Genomic DNA, 23,025 nt, shown 5'->3' with positions numbered 1-23,025 from the left:
GTGCATTCTTCATTTTGAGGATTCTTGAAAGGATTTGAGTGAATATAATGAGTAACCTTTGGTTCCACGGAGTAAAATTCTAACACTTGTATCCTGCATTAGGGAAGCCCAAAAGCAGATCATTTGTTTGAAAAGTGGAGAGACTACCCTTCTGCTTGTTTAGTCCTCAGATGCGCACGGTGGCCAGGAGGCTAAAGTCAGGAGCCAAGAACTCAATCCAGGCCTCAGGTGTCGGTGGCAGGAACACCTACCTGATTCATCATGACTGCCTCTCAGGCTGTGCTTTAGCAGGAAGGAGCTAAATCCAGACCCTCCAGTGTGGGACATGGTGTCCTAACTGCTACCTCACTCACTATTCCCAATGCCTTCCCCACCTCTTAATTTTTTAAATGACAGGTCTGCCTGAAACTATGGAGACCATAAACTGAGAGATATGAGAACTGAATATTTAGTTAGATAAAAGAATCCTACCATCAGTCCCAGAACCCTGGATCAGGTTGCCTACCTGCTCCCAGGATGTAGGGCTGATCTGTCAAGTCAGTGTCTTAACAGTTTGAAAAGGAGGGAAGAGATCATCTCATGCTGGCAATTTATCATAATATTTTTCTTGTGTTTTTTTTTTCAAATATTAAATAAGCAAATAAATAAAGCAGAGTTACAGTTTACAAATGCTTTAAGGTGAAGTTAAAACACCCCCAAGTCTCACACAGAGATGAGAATCTGGCTGCTTCTGTCTCTCCTAGTTACGCAGCAACATCCCCTGTCATCTGGCTGATATCTCTTGCGGATTACCCTGCAGTGCCACGCTGCCATGTGGGATGCACAAGTGTCAGAGACTCTGTCACAAAGGAGAGTGTCTTGTGGATGAGGCCTGCAAGCAGCCTTGTACCAACCCCAGAGCTGACTGTGGCCACCCATGCATGGCACCCTGCCACCCCAGCTCACCCTGCCCTGTGACTGCTTGTAAAGCCAAGGTGGGTATTCCTGGATCCAAATGAGGCTTAGTCTGTGGTTCTGGGGCTACTAGTAAGTTTGGAACTGTCTGCATTCTTAATTAGGAGTTACTAGTTGCAAAGAACTGCAAGTTAAGTAAGCAAGAAAAAGTGACATTAGTCATATAGATTTATTTTCTTCTTCTTCTTTATCCCCCTCTTCCTCCTCCTCATTTTTCTTCTTCATTATTTAAGAGAGATAAAATTCTCCCATCTGCTGATTCACTTCCCAGCCGGGGCTAGGCCAAAGCCGGGAAGTCATTCCAGGTCTCCCACGTAGGTGGCAGGAACCCAGTCACTTGAGCCATCACCACTGCCTCCCAGGATCTGCAGTAGTAGGAAGGTGAAAAACAGGAGCCAGAGCTGAGACAAAATCCAGACACTCTGATGTAGGATATAGGCCTCCTGAACACTAGGTAAAATGCCTGTCCCCTTTAAAATGTTTGCTTATTTATTTAAGAGAGAAAAAGAATTCCCATTTGCTGCTTCACTCCCCAAACGCCTGCAGTAACGAGGACTGAGCTGTGCTAAATCCAAGAGCCAGGAACTCAATCCAGTTCTCCACACAGGTGGCAGGAAATCAATTACTGGAGCCATCAGCATTGTCCCCCAGGGCCTACATTAGCAAGAATCTAGAATCAGAAGTCAGAGCCAGAAACCAAACCCAGGTACTCCAGTGTGGGAAGCAGATGTCTCAACTACTAAGCTAAATGCCTGCCCCAGTCATGAGATTTCTTTGTCTTTCTGGCTCATCACCTGACCACAGTCTCTGTCTCCCTTTAATCAGATGCTCAAAGAATCTCGATTGTCCACTCCATATATTCCATTCACTCTAAATATCTATATGGTGCAAGATGCTGAAGCTAAAGGAATGAATGAAAAGATATGTGGTCCCTTACAGTTTGGTGGGATAAATACTCAGCAAGTGATTACTCAGATAATTAGTTAGAACTGTGTGTAGAAAGTGCCGTGAGAACACATCAGTGGGAGACAGCCTGGACTGAGGGATCAAGGAGGCCCCTACCCTGACAGGTAAAAACAATAAAGTGGAGTTGGCTTGCTCACCTCTATGGTTCAAAGGTAAGATTTCATTCTAAGCCTGCACCTGTAGCCCAGGTTAAGAACAGTAATTGCAGAAAATGGCATTGTGGACAGAGAGCTTCCCTCCTAGCTTGTCAGCTACATGGTTTGATTAGAGAGAAAGCTTTAAAAGCAAAACCCATGGCAAGTGAGTAAGTTTTGTGAGTAAACTCACAAAACTATACAGGCCTTGAAATCAGTCCTTGTATTTCTCATGAAGTTATAAAATAAACTAAAGGGCTTTCTTTAGCATAAAAAATATAAAAGCGAAGCCTACTTATTGGCATGGTTCTTGTGTGCTAAAAGTCGCTCCGTGTTAACTTTGTTTCAGGTGGAGCTACAGTGTGAATGTGGTCGAAGAAAAGAGATGGTGATTTGCTCTGAAGCATCCAGTACTTATCAAAGGTCAGTGCTACTTAAATGTCAACAGTTGATGGATCCAGGCAAAAGGTGTGTTTATTGTGGGATATTTGACTTCTAAAGGTTGAAAAGTTTATTAAATGATTTTTTAATCTAGTTTCATGTTTTTGTTTGTTCTTTTGTATAAGATTTATTTGAAAGGCAGAGTGACAGAGAGAGAAGGATCTTCTGTCTACTGGTTCACTCCCCAAATGGCCATAAGTGGAGTAGCCAGGACTTGAACCAGCATTCTGATGTGGGATGCCAGCCTCGCACACAGCAGCTTTGCCCACTGCACCACAACGTCAGCCTCGGTTTTTTAAAATCTGGTTTCTCTGGGTCAGACGGTGCTGGGGTGAACACCGTGGTACAGTGGGTTAAAGCTGTTGCTGTGGCACCCTCATCTTACATCAGAGTCCTGGTTCACATCCTAGCTACTCTGCTTCTGATTCACCTTCCTGCTAATGTGTTCTGGGGGGCAGCAGATGAGGCTTATGTGATTGACACCTGCATGGTAGATCCAGATAGAGTTCTTGGTTCCTAGGTTCAGCCTGACCCAGCACGAGCTGCTGTTGTAGGCATTTGGGGAGTGAACCAGCAGATGGAAGATCTCTGTGTCTGTCTGTTTCTTTCTCTCTCTGTCATTCTGCCTTTCAAATAAAGTAAATAAATCTTTAAAAAAAGACTGCTTCGTGTATTTTTTTCTTCTGTAACTTTCATTTATAAGATAACTTTTTTATTTTTTCCTCTTCCTTTCTCTCTCTCTCTCTCCCTCCCTCCCTCCATTCTTCCCCCTTTTGGTCTTATGACGCCATGACATAAAAAAGGAATATAGCCTGAAGTTGGATGAGTTGCTTTAATATCCCCCTTCTGATTGCGGGTACAGCCTGTGCTACTCCTTCCCGGGTGTGAGAGTTTCCAATTGTTCTGTGAGGTATCTTTGCAGCCTCCTAAAGTCTGGAAACCTGTGTGAGCATATAGGGATCTGCTTACAGCACCAAACGGGTCAGAGGCTGAATGGTGCGGGCATCTCTGGTGAGACGTGGAGCTCTGCCTTGACTGTCAGACTTGAAGTGTGTGCAGACACAGCTGAGCCAGGTTGAAAGCTTCTGAGTGGAGTATTGGCCCGAGAGCTGGTTACCTGATCACTTCCTGTGTAGCTGCTTAAAATGTAACTGAGGACATAGCACAGAAACATGCAGGAGTTCCTAATAGGTGGGCCTCCAAAGCTGCACCCATTGTCACATGGTAGATTTGCTTTGAAAGAGGTTTTCTGTATCATCAGTATGGGGAGAGTCTTGTAATTCTTTACTTTTTTTCCTTAAATATTTCAGAATAGCTGCTATTTCTATGGCCTCTAAAATAACAGACATGCAGCTTGGAGATTCAGTAGAAATCAGCAAGCTTATTACCAAGAAGGAAATTCAACAAGCCAGGTAATTTTAAAAATATGTGTAAATGCCTGCTTCTCCAATTAGACTTAATTTCTAGAGGGCAGAAATGATCTTAATCCTCCACACTGGAGCCTCATACACACAGCAGATATTTGATGTTAAGAAATCATACCTATTCCAACCCCAGTGATTCTAGCTCAGTTAATAGCTAAGGCCAGAGGAAACTTTTCCGGCCTCACTCCAGCCATGTGGAGTAGCCAGTGTGTCTAGCCCACCCCACCCCGCAGAACAGAGAAACAGAACAGTGGCTGTGTCCTCAAAGGGAGCTGTGGCTGTCCGAGGGCCACTTGGAGTGTTCTCCAGGCTGAGCATCCAGGGAACAGCCTGAGGCCTACCTGGAGGACTCCTAGACCCCTCTAACCCAGAGACCTGCCCGCCTGTCCTTGAAAGGGGCCTCTTCTCCCAACCTGGGTTGAGGGGTTGCTAATAAAACCTGAACCCTGGTGGCCACAAAGGCCACTTCCTGGCCCGAAGGGAAGTCCCTTGGCAAGAGTCTTAACTTTCCTGCTGTGTAGGAGCTGCAAAGCCTGTGCCCTGACTGTTTTTTTTCTTTCTTTCTTTCTTTTTTTCTTTTTTCATTTATTTATCAAGGCTGGAGTGCGATGAGGAGTGTTCAGCCTTGGAAAGAAAAAAGTAAGTAGTTTCAACTACTTGTTGTCTACTTGTCTTTGAGCCCTGTGAGGTAGTGGGAGGAAGCAGCTCTGTAAGCATTCACTCAGCACCTACTCTGAGTCTTACTGTGTCAGACAGCAAGAGAAACATGATGGGCAGGAGTTGAATTGTCCAAGGATTAACCACTCAGGTAATTGCAGGAACATGAGCTGTGTGGTTTTGGGGCATGATGTAAACATCACCTGCCACAACACACTTAATACAGTGACCGGCCAACTTCCTGATTGCAGCATAGATAAAAAAGTTTTAAAAATGCTTGGTGAATTTTTGTACTAAAGTACAATGATACAAAAGTGTACAGATCAGTGAAACATCAAGTGAATATAGCAGTGTAACCAGCAACTAGGTCAAGTACCTGAGCTTTTTTTTTTTTTTTTTTTTTTAAGATATATTTATTTATTTGAAAGAATTAGACAGAGAAATCTTCCATCCACTGGTTCATTCCCCAAATGACCTCAGCAACTGAGACTGGGTCAGGCTGAAGCCAGGAGATTCCTCCAGGTCTTGGATGTGGGTGCAGGGGTCCAGGGACTTGGGCCATCTTTCACTGCCCTCCCAGGCACATTAACAGAGAGCAAGATCGGAAGTGGAGCAGAATTAAGGTATAATTTGATCATTCTGCTATTAATAGACAATGAGTGCTATCCATATTTGGCTGTTATAAATAGTGGATCATATTAAGAACGTTGCTTTGCTTGCTTTGCTGTAGATATGTACTCAGTTCCATTGGATATAAATTTAGAATTGCTGATCAATGGGCTTTGCATACGTTCAGCTTTAGTAGATTCTACCAGACAATAACCAAATTGATTGTACCAAGTTACGCTCCTTCTAGTGGGGTGGTGTCCCTGCTGCTACACGTTTTCAGTATGTGGAGTTGTTCTAAGTTAGCCATTCTTATGGTCTGTGGCAAGATTTATAGCTCATTTTACCTGGAAGTTTGAACAGTTTTCAACAGTGTTTCGTCAGTGTCTAAATGTGTAGAAAGTAATGTAATGACTAATAATGCTACCCAGATTTCCCTTAGTTTGACTCCAGTGACAACTTATTAGTGTTATGCAAACCTCCTACCCTTTCAGAACCAGTTACAGTGTTCTCAGCCATAAAATGTGAACTAGAGACTTGGGTGTTCAGAAATGTAGTAAATACATAACAGTCACCCAAACATGGAGGTGCACCTTTATGTGTTTGAGACAGTATTGGAAAGTAGATGGAGCTCTAGAGTCATATTGCCTAGATTTGAATACGAGCTCTACAAATCATTTACCTGTGTCACCTCGGGTGAGGCACATATTCTTAAAAACCTGTAGGGGCCAGCATCCCATATGAGTGCTGGTTTGAGTCCCATCTGCCTCACTTCCCAGCTAGTCCCCTGCTAATGCACCTGGGAAAGCAGTGAAAGATGGCCTGAGTGCTGGGGCCGCTGCTACCCACACGGCAGACCCAGATAGAGTTCCAGGCTCCTGGCTTCGGCCTGGCGCAGCCCTGGCCATTGAGAGCATTTGGGGAGTGAACCAGTGGATGGAAGTTCTCTCTTTCTTCTCCGTCTTTTCCTCTTTCTCTGTATTACTCTGCCTTTCACATAAACAGCTAAACCTTTTATAAAAATAAAAATTTTTTTTAAAAACTTAACTTACCCTCATAGCCAAGTGTTGTGAGATACTGAGAGACTCGTGGTCCCAGTTAGGACACAAAACTGGTAGTTTTGGAACCACTTAGGCTGCATTGATCCAGTCTAATGTTCATACATTTAAGTCCACAGCTGGCACCATTTTCCAGGGAAATAATTTTAAAAGCTTTTTGCACAGAGATGTTGTCACTTATAATATTGAGGAACTGGGGAACTACTTAAAGAAACCTAAGTGGGGGAGTATTTAAGTAAATTATGTGATAGAAGATTATGAAATAGTAAAAGTAATAGTGATATGAGAAATTCTGATTACACACTAATGAGGGGATAAAGATGTAAAGTTTTATATATAATTGCAGCTACCTAAAAATATAGGAGAAAAGTCTGAAAAGGAGTATATAAAATATAAAGCTTTTTGGCCGGCACCGTGGCTTAACAGGCTAATCCTCCGCCTTGCGGCACCGGCACACCAGGTTCTAGTCCCGGTCAGGGCGCCGGATTCTGTCCCGGTTGCCCCTCTTCCAGGCCAGCTCTCTGCTATGGCCCAGGAAGGCAGTGGAGGATGGCCCAAGTGCTTGGGCCCTGCACCCGCATGGGAGACCAGGAGAAGCACCTGGCTCCTGGCTTCGGATCAGCGAGATGCGCCGGCCACAGCGGCCATTGGAGAGTAAACCAACAGCAAAAAGGAAGACCTTTCTCTCTGTCTCTCTCTCTCTGTCACTATCCACTCTGCCCGTCAAAAAAAAAAAAATAATAAATAAATAAATAAAGCTTTTTAATATTGCTTTGTCTATTTAGTATACCTAACATCTAAATTAAGCCTCAGAGAAAGTCAGCCTCATTGACCACTCCCAGTGACATTTCACACCCCCCATCTTGCCCTCCCCACCTAATCCATGTCCCCAGTGTTGAGCCTGTGGCTTACTCAGACCCATTTAAACCTGTGTTGTTTACTTCCTTATATGAAAACAATAGTACATCTTGTCCCAAGCTCTTGTTACTCTATCTTTAATATCTAGTTTGCCAAAATGAGATAATTAATATATAAAAACTTAGGACATGGTAGGTACTCTGTGTTACTGTAATAGTCCCTTCTTTTCACTTACTATGGTGTCAGTCAGCTTCAGCCAAAAAATATTAAATGGAAAATTCCAGAAAACACTAACTCATCAGTTTTACATTGCATGCCATTCTGAGTAGCATGCTAAAATCTCACCCTGTCCCCACCTGGCGTATGAATCATTCCTTTGTCTTGCAAATCCATGCTGTCCTCTGACACCACCCACCCATTAATCGCTTAGTAGCTGTCTGGGTTATCACATTGTGGCAATATTGCAGTCCTTGTGTTCAGTAACCCCGGAGCACAAGCACGGTGATACATTGCAGGCATGCCAAAGAGAAGCCATAAAGTGCTTCCTGTACATGAAAAGGTAAAAATGCCCCACTTAATAAGGAATGAAAAAAATTGTATGCTGAGATTGCTAATATCTATGACACGTTATTGTTGTGCCTAATTTATAAATTAAGCTTTTATCATAGGTATGTTTTTATTGGGAAAAACAGTGTATACAAAGAGTCTTCAAAAAGTTTATGTAAGGGGGCCAGCACTGTGGTGTAGTAGGCTATACCCATTTGGGCACCTGTTTGAGTCCTGGCTGCTTCTCTTCCGATCCAGCTCTCTGCTAATGGCCGGGGGAAAGCAGTGGAAGATGGCCCAGTGCTTGGACCCCTGCACCCATGTGGGAGACTCAGAAGAAGCTCCTGGCTCCTGGCTTCGGATTGGCCCAACTCTAGCATTGGAGCCATTTGGGAAGTGAACCAGCAGATGGAAGGGGTTTCTTTCTCTCTGTCTCCCTGTCTGTAACTCTACCTCTCAAATAAAATCTTGAGGAAAAAAAAAAGTTTATGGAAAATGCATGTTATCTTTTCATTCTATTTTCCACAAACGTTTTAGAGATTTATTTATTTGAAAGGAATAGCAACTGAGAAAGCTTCCATCCACTGGTTCACTTCAAAATGGCCATAACAGCAGGGCCGGGCCAAAGTTAAGAGCTCCATCCTGATCTCTCACATGGGTACCAGAAGCCCAAATGCATGGAACTCTTCTGCCTTCCCAGGAACATTAGGAAGCTGGATCAGAAGCGGAGTAGCCAGGAATTGAACCAGCACTCCTGGAAAGCCAGTGTCACGAATAGCAGCTTAGCTCACTGCACCACCACAGCAGCTCCAATCCATGAACCTTCTGAAGTCCCTTCTAGGTTTCAGTATGTCCATGGTTTGAAGGCATCCCCTGGGCATCTTGGAACACCCCTGGAGAACTGCATTGTGAGATAATTTCCCTCCCACTGTCTGCCTTTTATTTGTGTGCTTCTCTCTCACTTTCAGGAGACTGGCAGAGGCATTTGATATCAGCGAAGATTCTGATCCTTTCAATGTCCGTTCTTCAGCATCAGTATTTAGTGATAGTTTGAAAGAGGATGCCAGGTATGTAACTTAGCTGCTTTCTTGATTGTAGCTCATTGGAGCATTTGATCTTTTAAGATGTAGTAAGTAGTATGTACTCCTTCTGTGATTAGGCCAGTTGAAGTAAGAGATGTGGTATTTAATAAAAACCTTCCTGGGGCCGGCGCCGTGGCTCAACAGGCTAATCCTCCACCTTGCGGCGCCGGCACACCGGGTTCTAGTCCCGGTTGGGGCGCCGGATTCTATCCCGGTTGCCCCTCTTCCAGGCCAGCTCTCTGCTATGGCCCGGGAAGGCAGTGGAGGATGGCCCAAGTGCTTGGGCCCTGCACCCCATGGGAGACCAGGAGAAGCACCTGGCTCCTGCCTTCAGATCAGCGCGGTGCGCTGGCCATGGTGGCCATTGGAGGGTGAACCAACGGCAAAAGAAGACCTTTCTCTCTGTCTCTCTCTCTCACTGTCCACTCTGCCTGTCAAAAAAAAAAAAATTAAATTAAATTAAAATAAAAAAATAAAATAAAAACCTTCCTAAATTCTCAAAACTTTGAACTGAACTTGTTTGGCAGGCTTGCAGGCATAGTGCTGGCTGTTTCTCCATTATTCTCTTCTCCTATTTTTCCCTTCCTTTGTTCCATCAAAACTAACCTTAAGTTATCTGACGGTTCCTGACCTCCGCAGGTTTCCTGCCAGCCCTGTCCATTGTTTGCCCTTCATGGTCAGAAGGTTGGTGAGGGGTTTCCGAAAGGGCAGGGACGGATTAAATTAATTGTGGTGCTTTCTCGTTTCAGGAAGGACTTAAAGTTTGTCAGCGACATTGAGAAAGAAATGGAAGCACTTGTGGAGGCCGTGAATAAGGTTGAAGTCAAAACATCCAAGTGGACATTTTTCTAAGACCAGTTTGATTTAAAAAAAAAAATCAGTCCCATAAATAGTATATTGTCAGCCTAGAGTAGTTATAGGGAAAGTTACAACTTCCTTGAGGATCCTGATTTTTCCCAAAAGCCCAGCCGTTGTGATATCCATAGAAGTGTTTCATAGTTCAATCGCTGCAGCAGAAATGTCCGCAGTTAGATCAAGTGTAAATAAAAATCCAAGCTCAATGTCTTAAGAATGGGTGGCAGGGAGTTTGTTCCTGATAGGTGACTGATGGGAGACGTGTGAGGCCCTCAGATCTCTGAAGACCTGTGTGTGACAGAAGAGCGCACTGGTTCTTCACTGCCCCGGTGGCAGGACAGGACGAGAAAAGGCTGTAGGAGAGGTGAACAGTTTTGTGATCGGAGCCGAAGGGCAGTGGACTAGACTTGCAGCAGAGGTGCTGCGCGTGTCCTGGAGCAGCCAGGGGCGCCACAGAGGTAGCATCAAGCGGAAGAGACCATAGTTTAGTCAGAAGCGGCCTGCGCTGTGTGGCTTCGTTTCTCATCAGTGGGGCTGGTGAGAAGGATGAGGGGCTGCTTTTGCATCCTCTGATGAGGACGGTTTTCCTTCCTGCCACCTTCCTCACCCCTCTCAGCCCTTCCCTTCCTCCCTTCGGTTCCTCCTTCCTGACGGGATACCAAATGGAGGAGAAAGTGGAAAGCAGTGTTCCTTCCCTGACAAGGACACTGGAGCAAATGGCATTTCTTTACCTGTCTGTCCATCTGTGTATGCGTGATTTTTAGTGTAGATAATACTTTTATAGGGAAACTCTCCAGTTTGGGGACGTGTCAGGAGAAACTATTATGACCCTGTCCACCTAAGTCCCTGTTCACTTGCCCTTTGTCCCCTAACTCTGTCCAGCTGTCGTCGTTGTGGTTTACAGAGTAGAAGGAAGATGAAAGCAGTGCCATAGCTCCCACCCGCCAAGACCCCTCCGGGCTTGCTGGGCAGTTAGTAAAATGCTATTTGCTGTGAGCCTCTCAGCTCCAGCCACCTCTTCACTGACCGGGGTTGTCCTTGTGGTAAGGGGAGCAGTAAGCACTTGCTGTTTCCAGTGTGATGTTACCAAGCAGTCGTCTTTCCCTCACTACAGGGAAAGAACAGTAAGAGAAGCCACTGCTTCCCTCCCATGAACAGAGACCACCGCCGCATCATCCACGATCTGGCCCAAGTCTACGGCCTGGAGAGTGTGAGCTACGACAGCGAACCAAAGCGCAACGTCGTGGTCACTGCCGTCAGGTGAGCTTGTGTTGCTGTCGCAGGAGGAACTCTGAGAAGGGCACGCTGGACTCAGGAAGCAGGATCTGTCAGTATCTGCTCTCCTTCCTTCCTCTCTCCCTTTTGGACAAACAGAAGGAAAATCTGCGTCTGGGACAGCCATTCCTAGACAGCATAGAGGTCGAAGCCAGAGAGCAAAGGCCGTGCCTCCTGTCCCAGGGCCAAAGGCCTCATGGCAGATGCTGGAGATGGCGCTTCCACAGGCAGGGGGAACAGAGGCTGGGAGGGCTGAGCAGAGTGCCTGCCCGTCACCTCTGTCCCATTTCCCTGCTTGTCTCCTGCTCCTCCCTCTTCCTGCTCCCCGGCTCTCTCCTGGCACGATGAAGACAGAAACAGTGCTGAGGAACTCACAAGTGTGACTTTAGAGAAAGCAGGCCACAGGCCCCCCAGAGGTGGAGAGGAGAGTCAGGGTTACCTGGAGGTTAGCACATCTGAGAAAAGGCAGGTCACATCAGAGGGTCAGGAGCGTCGTGGGCCAGTGCCACAGTCATGGCCAGTGTCTGGCTGTCAGCCTACTTCCACAAGTGAATCTTGGCTTTCAATCCCCTGTGTTTTGACCTCTGTCAGAGGGAAGTCTGTTTGTCCTCCTACCACACTGACGGGAGTCCTGGAAAGAGAAACACAGACGCGGCCGCCGCCACCGATTGCTCATCACAGACATCAGACAGACCGGTAAGGATACAGCAGCTCTTCCCCAAGGCACCTGTCTCTTCTCTGAACAGAGAAGCCAGCAAAGGGTGGCCTCAGGCCTGGCATTGGGGAATTGTGTTCAAATGTCAGGTTTGGTTGAGCTGCTAGATACATTTGTTCAAGCTGGGGGAGTCCTAGGTTTCATGTTTGTCGTGCCCAGTTCCCCCCATGGGGCACAGACCCTGCATATGACTTCCACAGTGTAAATGGTGGCGTGTGGATTCTGTCTGTGGTTCCACGTGGGTCTCGGACTGGAACATCTCAGAGTTACTCAGAAGATGGAAGTGGGATTGGGGTAGGGCTGTCAGTGAAGGGCTCTGGTGGGGGACTTTAATGTTTTGCTCTGCTTATGTATGGTGTGAATCATTTTTACAACAAAGCGTATTTGTGATGTAAAGAGAAAAGAAACCACGTTGGCAAGCAGCAAGTGTGCCCTGTGTTCTCAGGAGCAGGGAAGGAGCACCCCTGCCCTTCCTTTCCTCCCTCCTGTCAGGAGGGGAGCACCGCTGACCCTCCATGAGCAAGGCAGCTCTGAAGCCAGAGGGACCCCTGCTCCTGTTCTGGCTTCCACACTGAAGACCTGACAGCGCCTCCTCCTTACATCTTGCACAAAATCTCTAGAAAGGTGACTGCGGCGATGTCCAAAGTCACCAGGAGTGTCCTAGCAAGCAGTTGGTGTTTCCGTGGGACTAGACGAGACAGCCAGGTGTTGCCCATTGAGCACAGCCTTAGCCAAGGGCATCTGAAGCCCTGTGGTTCCCCGGGACCGGCTCCTCGTGACTCGGGAAAGCAGGCAGCCTGGATCCCGGCCAGCACCATCTGCGGATCCCATGAGCAATGGTTTTAGAAACATGAGGCTGTGGCCGGCGCCGTGGCTCAATAAGCTAATCCTCCGCATTGCGGCGCGGGCACACCGGGTTCTAGTCCCGGTCGGGGTGCTGGATTCTGTCCCGGTTGCCCCTCTTCCAGGCCAGCTCTCTGCTGTGGCCCAGGAGTGCAGAGGAGGATGGCCCAAGTGCTTGGGCCCTGCACCCCATGGGAGACCAGGAGAAGCACCTGGCTCCTGCCTTCGGATCAGCGCGGTGTGCTGGCCTCAGCACGCTGGCTGCGGCGGCCATTGGAGGGTGAACCAACGGCAAAAGGAAGACCTTTCTCTCTGTCTCACTCTCTCACTGTCCACTCTGCCTGTCAAAAAAAAAAAAAAAAAAAGAAAGAAAGAAAAAAAAGAAACATGAGGCTGCCACAGCCGTGTCCAGCACCACTTAGACGTAACCACATGGAGTCGCTGGCCAGCTTATGCCATGCCATCTTTTTTCCTTTGCTTGCTTTTTTTATGTAAAAGCTCAGTAAGGAAAATTTTACAGTTGAGACAGTAGTATTTTGTTTTGTTCTGTTTTGTTTATTTGAGAGAAAGAGAATGCTGCTATCCACTGGTTTATTCCCCAGATGCCCACAGCAGCCAAGGCTGGGCCAGGCTAAAGCCAGGAACCTAGAACTCATTCCAGTCTCCTGCATGCATGGGTGGGACCCAACCACCTGAGCTGTAACCTGCTGTCTCCCAGGGTGCACGTTAGCAGGAGGCTGGCAAGGAGAGCAGCACCAGAACGTGGACTCGGGCACTCTGATGTAGGAAATGTGTATCCCAAGCAGCATCTTAACTTCTGTGCCAAATGCCTGCCCAGAGAATATCATAAATATGAGCATCCTTCAAAAATGTTGTGGAAAATTGAATTCAAAGATACTTGTTTTGGTGCAGAAATGTTTTGAAATCCATGTGTAGTTTTTTCACAATCTGCATTTCTATGAATGTTTTGAAGACCCCCTCAGACAAGGAATGCCTGTGTGCCTGGTGCCAGACTTAGTAGTTTGCCTTGCTGTCTTATCAGAGCTTCACAGATGGGAAATCACCTGATCTTAACTTTCTCAAGGCCTCTGTTTTTCCACAGAAGAAAAAGTTGATCGTTCTTTGTTTGCGTTACAGGAATCCTGGTAGCAGTAATCTGCAGAAAATAGCCAAGGAGCCGGTCATTGACTACTTTGATGTCCAGGACTGAGAAGATCAAGATGCCCTTAGATCACAGGACGATGAGGTGTAGTGGACACTCTTCTGCCAGCAGACCCACCCTGCTTGTCCACACTGTCGGGTGGACTCCCGGCCTCACATGCTGTGTTGTTCTGACACATCCAGAGCATGAGTGTGTCAGAAACCCTCTCATCTGGCCCTGTCCATAGGAAGTACTTCAGTGTGACCAGATCTCTTAACTGTAAGGTCACTAGCATTTGAAGAGGCTCCTCACACTGTCACTGTGATTACTCTGGGGGCTGGGGGAATATTGGACTTAATTTGGACAAACCAGAATTTTAGCCTGAATTCAGCTTTATGCCACTTAGTCATTGTCTCAGTTGTCCCAGTTCTCCGTCCTCCTGAAAATGCTTGGAACGTCACACGGACCTTGTTTTCTTTATCCAAACTGATCACAGTCTTTGGAAAGACATAGTTAACTTCTCAATTTGAAATGCTCAACACAGAATTGGTACACATTTTGTCTCAAACCAATCACCTAAGTCTTTTGCCAAGGATGCTCAAAAGTAAATCTAACGGAATTTATTTTACAATTTCCACTTCTGTCTGTTGTAGACCTAGGAGAGAAGTCAGATTCCTTTACAGAATTCCATTTTCTTAAATCCCTGGTGTTCCAAGCCTGTCCAGTGACAGTTGAGCCATCCCTATAATGGCAGATGACATAGAGCAGGCACTTCCTTCTGTCAGGTCCACACTGGCTTCTCTGAACTGACCAGTGTAGCCCTAACTCCTCTCTGGTTGATAAAGAGTCTCCCATAACATACACAACTGTCCTGTGTTGCTTTTTCCTAGGCCTTCAGCAGCCATACTGACTCTTCTTGCCCCTGAGTTCTGGGCTTCTCTTTGAATATTCAAAGAAAGGTATGAACAAGTCCAGATGCCCACTGGTGGCATTCTTCAAGCTCCTTTATGGCAGCTGCGTCAACAGTTAAATTAGTTTGGCCCTCGTTGCATTGGCCCCTTCTGGAATGGAGACCAGACTTCCAGCAACTGCCTTCTGCTCCACAACAAGCCAGGAGTCCCAGACCAGCAGCAAGGGAGTTAATTTTCGTAGGAAGAGCCAGGCTGCCCCTGGACCCACACCCAGACAATGTGCTTTGAAAGGCATCAGGTCCAGCAGCAGAAACGGGACTGAAGACAAGTGGCAGGAAGCAAAAGCAAACCCCTGTTACCACAGCATCAGTGGCACACGCACAACAGGAAGCCCCTGAGCATATGTGATGTCTTTCAAGCAGGGGCTGGGAGGGTGACCTGTGGGAGAGCATCTCGGAATCAGCAGGAGGCAGGAGAGCTGATCCCAGGTTCTAGGTCGGCCCTCAGTGGGGTGGGTGGAGGCTACCCCCAGCACACGCACCCAGGTTTCTGTGAAGAGGGAGTGAGTGGCATACCCGGTGGTGCCTGATCCGCCATAGGTGCTGGAGGTCCCCAAGAAGGATGCTTGGAATGTGGAAAGCATGCGCGCACCCTTCTCCATAGCTGACCAGCTAACAGGTACGGGGATACTCAACAGGCCTCTTGGGTTGTGTGTCCACTTGTGCACCCTGGGCCAGCCTGGCCTAGATCTAGGGCTGTGCGAAGCAGATGTGGCAGCACAGCAAGTGCTCCTTCCCAGATGTCGCTGGGTCCGTCTCAGGTCGTTAATCTCTTAGCAAAAGCTGAAGAGCCCTAAGGGTTGTTTTGTGCCGCAGTGGTAGGGCTGCGTTAGCGTTCGTGGTTGAGGTAGGGAAATGGGAAGAAGCACTTGAGCTGAGGCTCCGCACAGTGGGCTGCCATTCGGAAAAGGAAAGAGCTTGCCGGGCGAAGGCTGGCCAGTGTGAGATGTGCTGGGGCTGTGTTCTGTGGTTGGGCTTGAGGGTTAGTCGGCCAGGGTGAGCAGGTAACTAAAGGACACTGAAGTGACCAGGCTGAAAAGGTAGACGAGGGTCAGCTCATCAGCACAGGGAGCCCCTGATCCCTTAGAGTGGCATGGCCAGCGGAAGTCGGTGCGTTCTCTGTAAAGGCCGGAGAGCAAATCTTTAGACTTCATGAGATTTAACACTTCATTGTGGACATTAAAATGAGAATTTAAGTCTTAAGAGTTTTTCCATGACACAAAATACTCTTGACTTCTTTTCCACCTATTTTAAAAAACTGTTCTTAGTTCGTGAGTTGTTGGTAAACAAGCCGCACGCTGGATTTGGCCCTGGGTCCTAGTTGTTCACCTGCTTGGGAGCAGTCACCAGCAGAAGTGTGTTATGGGGTTGGAGGCTAGTTGGAGGTCAGAGCATGGGGCTGGCGTGGTGGGTGCTACAGATAGGGAAGGATTCGAGTTGGGGAGGGAGGATAGGAAGCCAGGGCTTAGCCGAAGAGCCCAGGCGCTTCAAGGGAAAGCTCACCTTTGGCATTAGCATTAGATGAGATTTTACATGGGCATGGACATAAAGGCTGTCATAGCAGGGGTTTCTCATGGACCTGAGCATTCCAGAAACCAAGGTTTTATCTCTGGAATTCTCTCTGGCCCATCTGGCAGGATCAGCAATGAGGGGAGATGAAAGCAGGCCCTCCCAGTTTCAGGGTCTGTGCCAGACAGCCCTCAGCCCTGGCCTGGCTTCCTGCCTTCATGCCTGCAAGCCTGGAGAACTGGTCCCTAAGGGGAGCAGGGAGCTGGCCAGCATGGCGTGGGGGAGGCCCCTGGCCAGGCCAGCTCCTCACGTAATGCCCCCTTGCACACCCTGGGATGGTCTTGCCTCCCACTCTGCCCATGTAGCCTCAATACCAGGGCCTCGGGTACCAACGCCCTTGACTTTTGGAACTCAAGGATCCCAGGGAACTCTAGGCTTGCCTGGCCCCCCAGCAGCCAGGCTCCCTGGCTCACACAGTGAGTGCCACACCAAGACTGGAAACCAGGCCTTGAGGCTCCCCTACCTGGAGGGTGCTGAGTCCCCAGGAAAATACACGCTCTTCCCCCCTCTCTGGCTTCCCCAAACAAGGGGCTTGCAAGTCCTTCCCAGTCACCCCTGGCTGAGGGAAGTCGCTCTTCGCAACACACAGCTTCCTGGGAGACAGGCCAGGGACCCCAGCTAAGCACTAAGGTGTGTGTCTCGCTGCCTCAGCTCACTGTCTTGGCAGTTTGCAGTGGGCTTCTGTTAGGGTGTCAGCTCCCACACACATGCTGCCCAGCGCCATTGTGCAAGTAGAGGCCAGGGAGTCTCCTGGTGCCCAACAGCAACTTGGCAGTCAGGCCTCTGGGGCCCAGAAAGCTACTGGGGGAGCAGAGAGGAAACAGCACCCCACCTTGCACTGCCCTCACCTGCTTTAGAGCCCGACAGCAGTGAGGAGATGCGCACCTGCCCTGGCAGTTGGCGGTGAGCACGTCGTGTGCAGCGAGTGCTGTGCACGTCCCTCTGCTCCTCGAGCCCCTGAGTGTGGATTCTCCCCCTCAGCTTAGCCCTGGGCAAGTGAAGGTGGGAGCGTTAGGTCACTCAGTGCACAGCTGGGGATCTGAAGTTCCTACAAGGTCTGATCGTGTCCTCGCCACTACACAGGCAGAGCGGGGACAGCGCCTACAGCTGGACTTGCAGTCCCTGAGGCAGGGAGGCCCTGCAGGCAAGGACAAGTCCCCATGCAGAAAATACCTGCAATCTTCCAAAGATGGGCTTTTCCTACAGTGGCCACTAGGGGACAGTGTGTGTCCCCTAAACCAGGAGCCTGGGGGGGGGTGTGCTTTTTTTTCACTCTGTTAAGCTTTTTCTTTGAATATTTTAAATTTGAACACTTTTTAAACATTATTTTTAACATTGTTATAATATTTATGTATTTATTTGAAAGACAGAGTTACAAAGAGGGAAAGACAGGGATCTTCCATCTGCTGGTTCACTTCCAAGTGGGCCGGGCTGAACCACGTCTGGGTCTCCCATGCGGGTACAGGGCCCAAGCACTTGGTTGGGGGTTGGATTTGAAGCAAGCAGATACATGAAGGCAGAAGGAACAGCATTGCAAAGGCCCTGCAGTGGAAACACTCCAGGCACCTTGAAGGAACAGCAAGGCCGTCAGACTAGGGACGCAAAGCAGGAGAGGGCAGCAGGGGTCAGAGAGCTGGCAAAGGGAAGCTGGCGGTGTCAGACGGGCCGTTGGGAGGGTGATGAGACTGCTGAGCCGCATCATCGCCGTGGCCCAGGACGGGGCTGCCCTGGCCCCTGCTTAGGAATGAATCTATTTCCAAAGAATGACCAGCTCCTCTGTGCAAGGTGAACGGAATCTGGGGGTATGCACAGGAAGACCTGGCTCTCCGTTCCTGAGAAGAATCGACGTTTAAAGGGCAGAATCAATGTCGTTCTCAGTAGGGAGCTCCTTTTCTCGCCACGAGTCTGGATGATGCCTTTAAACTAAGGAGCCAGACTTGGCAGATAAAGCAGACACGCTTTGGATGGAGGGAGGCAGCTTTGTTTAGGCGGAAGCTGTGAATCAGCCAGGCCATCTTAGACTGTTTGTGACAAGAATCGTGCCAGAATTTGAAAGTGATGGCTTTTTTCCACACTGATTTGAAGAAATACAAACTTCTCCCAGAGAACCCAAGAGTCCTTTCTGATTTCCAGGAGAAAGCATCAAGTGCAAACTTGAAGTCTATGAAAAGAATGACTAATGTGCAGGTGTTTCCTGATTTATTTCAAGTTGTACCCCCCTTCCTCTACAAGTTACAGGTTTTGACATCAGAAAATAAAAGATGACTTTCATTGACTTCAGGTCTATGGATTTTCAAAAATTAGTAAGATCTCCCTTAAAACACTATTGATTTGAAAGGAAGAGATCTTACATCTGCTGGTTCACTACCAAATAGCAAGACAAGACGGTCCAGGCTGAAGCCAGAGCCAGGAATTCCATCTGGGTCTCCCACATACCCATGCAGGGACCCATGCACGTGGACCATCTTCATTGGCTTCCCAGGCATATTAGTAGGGAACTGGTTGAGCAGCAGAGCTGCCCAGATTTGAACTGGCCCTACGATATGGGACGCCCGTGTTGCAAGTAGTGGCTTAGCTGGTGCGCCACGACGCTGGTCCCATCTACCTCATTTTCTAAAAAGGTCATTACAGCTGCTGTACTGAAACCAGACCATAGGGCTGAAGGAGAGCAAGAGAAGTAGTCGGGAGATCAGTCAGAAGACCCCTGCCATACACCCAGGCACCAGCGGCTTAGACCATGGTAATAGTAGGGGGTGGTGAGACGTGGTTGAATTCTAGATACGTGTTGCAGATAACACCTCTAGGATTTGCTGACAGCTGGGATGCGGGCTGTGTGAGAAGTCAGGGGCGACTCAAATTTGGGGCAGGAGCAGCTGCAAGATTGCACTTGCCATTTATTGAGATAGGAAAGAGTGGGAAGAGCAGGCTTGGAGGAAAATCTGTCTCGTAGGCGGTCATCCATGAGATCCGACGTCTGGAGACAGGACTGGGCTGGAGATCTAACCCGGGGAGCTGCTGGCATATCACGGCATTTAAAGGCTGGTGAGATCATGCCGGGAGGGCGAGAGAAGAGGTCTGGGGACTGCGCCCTGCGCCCTCCATTGCTGAGAGGACTGGAGCTGAGCACAGGACTGGAGCCAGAGGTCTCCAAAGCCAGAGGTAGCAGCTGAAGCCGCAAGAGTCAGTGCTGCAAGGCAGTCCCGTGGGGTTTTCTTCCAGGTTGCTCAGGAGAGAGTGGGCTCCTCTTCACCTTGTCCTGACCTGTCTGAGCCCCCTTGCAGGAAGGGACTGGCCGCAAGGCCCACTGCCAGGTAAGGTCCCACAGTGTTCGGGCTCCCGGGGCTTGGAGAGGGCATGGGCCTTGGCTGCTCCCTTCCTCTTGTTCATCCCTTAACCATGAGGCTCTCCAGGTTCCATAAGTCCCTAGCCCACCTCTTCACGGAAACCCTTCAGCTGCGCGCCGGGCTTAAATGTCCTATCGCCAGCTGTTGTGCCAGCAGCTCGGGCTCAGCATGTCTAACGCCAAACCCATCATTCCCCACCAGTGGTCTCCTGATGACTTCAGCACATGGCCAGGGCAACCCCTCCACCCTTCACACAGCTACCCTAAAGGCCCTGACTTCTGGGTCCTGTCTGACCAACTGCAGCAGTTCGGCCGCCTCTCCCTCCCACTCCATCCTCATGCAGAGGCCAAACGGCTCATTCTCCGGCATGCATCTGGCTCTTGGCCTAACAAAAACCCCAGCTGCTCACCTTGGGTGCCTCAGCCACTGCCTACCTTGCCCCTCCACAGTGCCACTCTGAGCAGCCTGTGGTTCATAGCTTGTGCCTTTGCTGTTCATACAGCAGAGCACCCCTGTCCCACAGCCTTGGTGAATAAGACTGGCCTGCACTGTGAGAGGTGCCTGAGAGCTGGGTAGGCCCCAGGCTGGGAGGCAGCGGGTGGGAGAAGGAGGGAGTTCTGGTGGGGCTCTGAAGGCCCTCCCAGTTGGCAGCCCCTTTATCAGGCCAGAGACTCCAGGGCCTAGAGGTGGAGTGGACCAGGAGGACGCCTTCAACATGCTTCCCACCTGCTGCAGCTGCTCGCCCCCCCCCTTTTTTTTTTAAAGATTTATTTATTTATTTATTTGAAAGACAGGGTTACAGAGAGAGAGAGAGAGAGAGAGAGGTCTTCCATCTGCTGGTTGACTCCGCAATTGGCCACAACAGCCGGAGCTACACCTTCCAAAGCCAGGAGCCAGGAGATTCTTCTAGGTCTCCCATGTGGTGCAGGAACCCAAGGACTTGGGCCATCTTCTACTGCTTTCCCAGGCCATAGCAGAGAGCTGGATCGGAAGTAGAGCAGCCGGGATACGGACTGGCGCCCATATGGAATGTTGGCACTGCAGGCAATGGTTTTATCTGCTGTGCCACAGTGCCAGCCCCCTCACCCCTTTTAAAAAAAAAATTTATCACACACACCTATGTGCCCTAAGAATATATTCCGTTTTGCCGTCTTTAGCAGCTGCCATGCTGTGTGTAGCCTGCTGTGTTGCTTCCTAGGCCTCTGGCCTGTTCCATGTGGGCACAGCTCTCTGTTGCAGCTTAATGCTCGCTGCTGTGTGGTCTGTCGTGTCCAACTGTCAGCAGCATATGTATCCCTTCCCCAGTCCATGGGCATTTGGGTATCTAGTGCCTTTTTTTTTTTTCTTTCTTTCTTTTTTTTTTTTTTTTTTTTAAATTTGAGAGGCAGAGTTACAAAGAGACAGGCCTTCCATCCACTGGTTCACTCCCCAAATGGTTGCAGTGGCAGGAGCTGGGCTGGTCCAAAGCCAGGAGCCAGGAGCTACTTTCTGGGTCTCTCACGTGGATGCAGGGGCCCCCAAGAACTTGGGCTGCCATCTGCCGTTTTCCCAGGCGCATTAGCAGGGAGCTGGATGGGAAGTAGAGCAGCCGGGACTCGCCCATATGGGATACTGGCATTGCGGGCGGCGGCTTTACCAGCCACACCACAGCCTTCTGACATGCTGGTGCCTTCTGCCCGCCCACTTTGCACCCTGCTCCCTGCCACTCCGTTGGCTATTCCGTGGCCCAGCTACATGCACGAAGCCTGACTTCCCGAATCGCTGCTTCGTGCTCTCGCCTGAGCTCCAGACCAGGAAGGCAGCGCGACCGTGAGTGGCTGTTGAGCACCTGCATGCCTCAGCCACACAGACGGAGGGGCTGCTCTCACCCCAATCACAGAGGAGCAGACCCGGGCCCAAGAAGGCTGAGTGGCCACACACCTCTCACTGTCCCAGGTCACCCCCAGCTGACACTCAGCAGTGTAATGGATCTTCCTCCCCAAATGAGCTCTTCATTCCTGCTCCATTCTCTGGGGAGACATGCCCAGCCCCCAACAGGAAGTCATCCCTGACTCCTCCCTCTCCATGAAGAGCAAGCCCCGCCCTCCAGATCCCCCACCCCCCACCCCGTGCTCTCTGCACCCTCAGCTCTGACTCCTTGGCTGCCCATTCTCCTGGGTTGCTGCCCCTCGCCGTAACCTCAGTGGGCCCCTGTCACCTGCACACAGCAGCTCTGGAGGGCGTTCTGTCATCTCACCAGGGCCCTCACCTCCAGGAGATGCCCAGCCCCAGAGAGGACACCCCGCCCCCACACCTGCCTATCTCTGGAAAGCCCCCCCCCCCCCCCCCGCGGCCCCTTCTGTGCCTCACAGGCTCCTTCCGTGCAGTCCCATCCCCCACTACACTGCACTCCTCAATGGCAGAGACCACCCTCATCCACTGCACACCCCTCCATGCCCAGGCAGGGCCTGCACACAGGAGGTGTCCAGTAATTGCCCAAAGGCTAAATTCCTGAGCAATGATGGGAACTGTGAGTGATGCTGCCTTCTGGTCGCCGGAGCAGGATGACTCCTGCCCAGCCCTGGGACCCAGGGATCCTGGCTTGTCCACCCCCACCCAGCCTCTTTCCTGTCTCTTCACTTAAAAAAAAAAAAAAATTTAATTAGCTGAAAGAGTGAATGTGTGTGAGAAAGAGAGAGAGATCTTCTATCTGCTGGTTCACTCCCTAAATGGCCACAACAGCCGGAGGTGGGCCAATCACGAGCCAGGAGCTTCTTTCAGGTCTTCCGTGTGGGTGCAGGGGCCTGAGCACTTGGGCCATCTCCCACTGCCTTCCCAGGCCACAGCGAGAGCTGGATCGGAAGTGGAGCAGCCAGGACACAAACCGTCACCCATATGGAATGCTGGCATTGCAGGCGACAGCTTTACCCACTGCACCACAACAGTGGCCACTCCTGTCTTTTTATCTTTTTGAAGAAGTTCCCTCTGCATTTCCTTCCCAATTCCCGGATTCTCAGGTGGGAGAGCTCCGGTTGCAGAATAAGGAAGAGGAGCCCAACCCCCTACCTGCTCTCAGTCCAGGTCGGGCATTCTCAAGGGAGTGAAAATTGATTCTTGGAATGGGGGCAGGGTGGTGATGAGAATTCCCTTGCTCTTTGTGTATGAAACACAGATACACAAATAGGAAGTAAGCACCTGGTGCTTGTGGTATTAAAATATCACGTGACCAAAGAACAAAGGTCTGTAGGGCTGCCAAGGAGGCACCAGTGAAAAAGACACAGGAATTCTGATCTGCTCTTGGGCTCTGCCTTGTCTGGTCTGAGAACAGCCAGGACTGCAGGGAGGGAAGGACCCAGGGAGGGGCTCGAGGCCTGTTCCAGGACTCCCAGCAGCTAGACCTGGGCCTCTCCCCAGGGCACCCCCTGCCTCCCCTCTTCCTCAAACTCCACCACCCTGCGCCTGGCACCAGAGCACGCAAGGCTGCTCTTCCCCTATTCTCCCCCAGGGGGCGCCCAGCTCCCTGGGCTGGAACAGCTGAGCCAAGAGGGAAGGCCAAACACAGAATGCCCCAAGAAGTGAGGGTGCGGCTGTGGGGTAAGGCTTTAAAA

General features: G+C 49.6%; 1 protein-coding gene and 1 pseudogene across 2 annotated transcripts in view; both read left to right on the top strand.

Moving 5' to 3' along the window:
• The window catches only part of NFX1 (nuclear transcription factor, X-box binding 1), a 72,894-nt gene extending 54,525 nt beyond the window's left edge, over positions 1-18,369 (top strand). For both annotated transcript variants that reach the window (XM_062208076.1, XM_062208075.1), the window contains exons 16-24: positions 744-974; positions 2,404-2,477; positions 3,806-3,907; positions 4,517-4,558; positions 8,613-8,711; positions 9,476-9,542; positions 10,696-10,841; positions 11,448-11,552; positions 13,552-18,369. In XM_062208076.1, the coding sequence (XP_062064060.1) occupies positions 744-974; positions 2,404-2,477; positions 3,806-3,907; positions 4,517-4,558; positions 8,613-8,711; positions 9,476-9,542; positions 10,696-10,841; positions 11,448-11,552; positions 13,552-13,624 (939 nt within the window). In that variant the 3' untranslated portion in view covers positions 13,625-18,369. The remainder of the gene's footprint in view (positions 1-743; positions 975-2,403; positions 2,478-3,805; positions 3,908-4,516; positions 4,559-8,612; positions 8,712-9,475; positions 9,543-10,695; positions 10,842-11,447; positions 11,553-13,551) is intronic.
• Positions 17,899-18,369, top strand: LOC133771773 (dihydrofolate reductase-like; annotated as a pseudogene).
• Positions 18,370-23,025: the final 4,656 nt, after the last annotated feature.

This window comes from Lepus europaeus, chromosome 12 (genome assembly GCF_033115175.1).
Source record: "Lepus europaeus isolate LE1 chromosome 12, mLepTim1.pri, whole genome shotgun sequence".
NCBI classification, from domain to species: Eukaryota; Metazoa; Chordata; class Mammalia; order Lagomorpha; family Leporidae; genus Lepus; species Lepus europaeus.
The sequence above is the reverse complement of the archived record's forward strand: the minus strand, read 5'-3'. Positions and strand labels throughout refer to the sequence as shown.